This window comes from Gossypium arboreum, chromosome 5 (genome assembly GCF_025698485.1).
Source record: "Gossypium arboreum isolate Shixiya-1 chromosome 5, ASM2569848v2, whole genome shotgun sequence".
Taxonomy (NCBI): Eukaryota; Viridiplantae; Streptophyta; class Magnoliopsida; order Malvales; family Malvaceae; genus Gossypium; species Gossypium arboreum.
The window spans coordinates 79813599-79815403 of record NC_069074.1 but is presented as its reverse complement, the minus strand read 5'-3'; the positions used below and the strand labels follow the sequence as shown (position 1 = coordinate 79815403).

Below are 1805 nucleotides of genomic sequence, written 5' to 3'. Positions count from 1 at the left end.
TTTTAAAAGTGGTTCACCAAATTGTTATCACTCCTAATCAAAACTGACAAAACTTCAAAATATTTAATCACCAACATATATAACATAAAAAATATAAAAACATTGACTGAATTTTAATTCGATTAATATAGTATTATTAGATTCTTATTTATAAACACGTGGAATAATGAGATATGGTAACGTGACCCTAGCAAACGGCTGTACGTAATGTAAGCTCTACGTTAACCTCACTTTTGTTTCTCTTTTAAAATTTGCACTCTACCTTATAAACCTTCAGTGTTTCTCTGCTCTTTGCTTTGCTTTGCTCCCTTGAGTTTCAGAATGGGTAAACATCTCTCTTTCTTTCTACTGCTATTCTCCTTCATTTCAGGTATTTTACTTACCTTTCAATATTTCATTACAATATTACTACTAACCAAGTTTTCTACTTTGATTGTTGCTTATGTTGTTGGTTTACTGTTATGTTCATCAGTGTAGTTAATTAACATGAGATGTTAAGACCTTTTTGGCAACATTATGTGGTCTAATTTTACTAATTTTAAGACATTTTGGGGGTTTTTCTTCAAAATATTTGAGTTTTTTTTTTTATGATTTATAATTTGGACCTTTTTAACCTAAATTTAGGGAATAGGGATTGAGTTGGTTTGGCTTTTTATTTGGTTAAATATATTATGAATTTGAAGTTATTTTTATGATTGTAACTACATTTCCTCTAATAACACTTTTCCAGGAGGAACCTTGATGAAGATAAATGGACAGGTAATTAAATTACATCAAGTTCTTAATCAAACCCTAAAAAACTCTGAGATTAGCAAATTTATTCACTTATTTTATAAGACAGTCCTCAAATGGATTTTTTTTTTTGGCAGAAAACATGGTGCATAGCTAAGCCATCGTCAGACCAGGCAACTCTTTTGACAAACATAAACTATGCATGTTCTAAAGTGGATTGCCAAATCATACAAAAAGGCTGTCCATGTTTCAATCCAGATAATCTCATCAACCATGCTTCCATTGCCATGAATCTTTACTACCAATCCATGGGTAGAAACGTTTGGAACTGCGATTTCAAAGGATCTGGTCTCATTGTCATCAGTGATCCAAGTAAGTCAGTTTCTATAGTTGTTAGGTCCAGTGATATGTCGTTTAATTTGTTTCACATAAAAAGGTAAATATAGAAAATGATAACTTTATCGAACTATTCATCCCATACAAGGGATATGATGTAAATGTGGTAAAAGCTTAAGCTGTTTTGGTGTTGGTGCAGGTTATGGCAACTGCCTTTATGCGTAGCAAGCGGCCATTGATGCAAGCAATTACTCTTTATGTTTTTCCCTTTGGAAATTATTAGTAACTTTTGAGGTTTTATGTATTAAATAATAATAAAATGGTGGATTATTAGTTTATGATATTAAATGGGTGAAGATTTGAGAAAAGAGCATCGCATGGAAAGCTTTTTATTTCAGAGAATATGCTTTTCGCTTTTAGTCATTACAACCCAAGTTTGGAAAACCTTTTAGTGAAGTTCAAATATTAGTTGGGCGGAAAATTAATTAAAATACTATATGAATATATAAAAAAAATATCAATATAACGTAAATTATTAACACATCAACCGATTGAGTTTTAACTCAATTGGTACAGGCATTGTTGTTAATACAGGATGATGTGGGCTCGAGTGTGCTGAAGCGCATATTCATCCTATTTATGGGTTGGGGAGAGGTGAGTGTTTGATCGCATCAAGTGAAAAATTTTCAAGTTAATCGAGTTGACGAGTTCTGTTTTATCATCCTAACTTAATTTAA

General features: G+C 31.5%; 1 protein-coding gene across 1 annotated transcript; it reads left to right on the top strand.

Annotated features, from left to right (window-relative positions):
* The first annotated feature begins 321 nt into the window (after positions 1-321).
* On the top strand, positions 322-1316 carry LOC108452689 (major pollen allergen Ole e 10-like). The gene is made up of 4 exons (XM_017750487.2): positions 322-370; positions 731-759; positions 870-1104; positions 1268-1316. Exons 1-4 carry the CDS (start codon positions 322-324, stop codon positions 1291-1293), a joined length of 339 nt encoding a protein of 112 aa, XP_017605976.1. The 3' UTR covers positions 1294-1316.
* The last annotated feature ends 489 nt before the right edge of the window (positions 1317-1805 follow it).

What these genes read in the sequence shown, in the direction of transcription:
- LOC108452689 (XM_017750487.2), top strand. Translation starts at nt 322, where the DNA reads ATGGGTAAACATCTCTCTTTCTTTCTACTGCTATTCTCCTTCATTTCA. An exon ending in GCTATTCTCCTTCATTTCAG is followed by an intron (nt 371 to 730) that starts GTATTTTACTTA and finishes ACACTTTTCCAG; the next exon opens with GAGGAACCTTGATGAAGATA. An exon ending in TGATGAAGATAAATGGACAG is followed by an intron (nt 760 to 869) that starts GTAATTAAATTA and finishes TTTTTTTGGCAG; the next exon opens with AAAACATGGTGCATAGCTAA.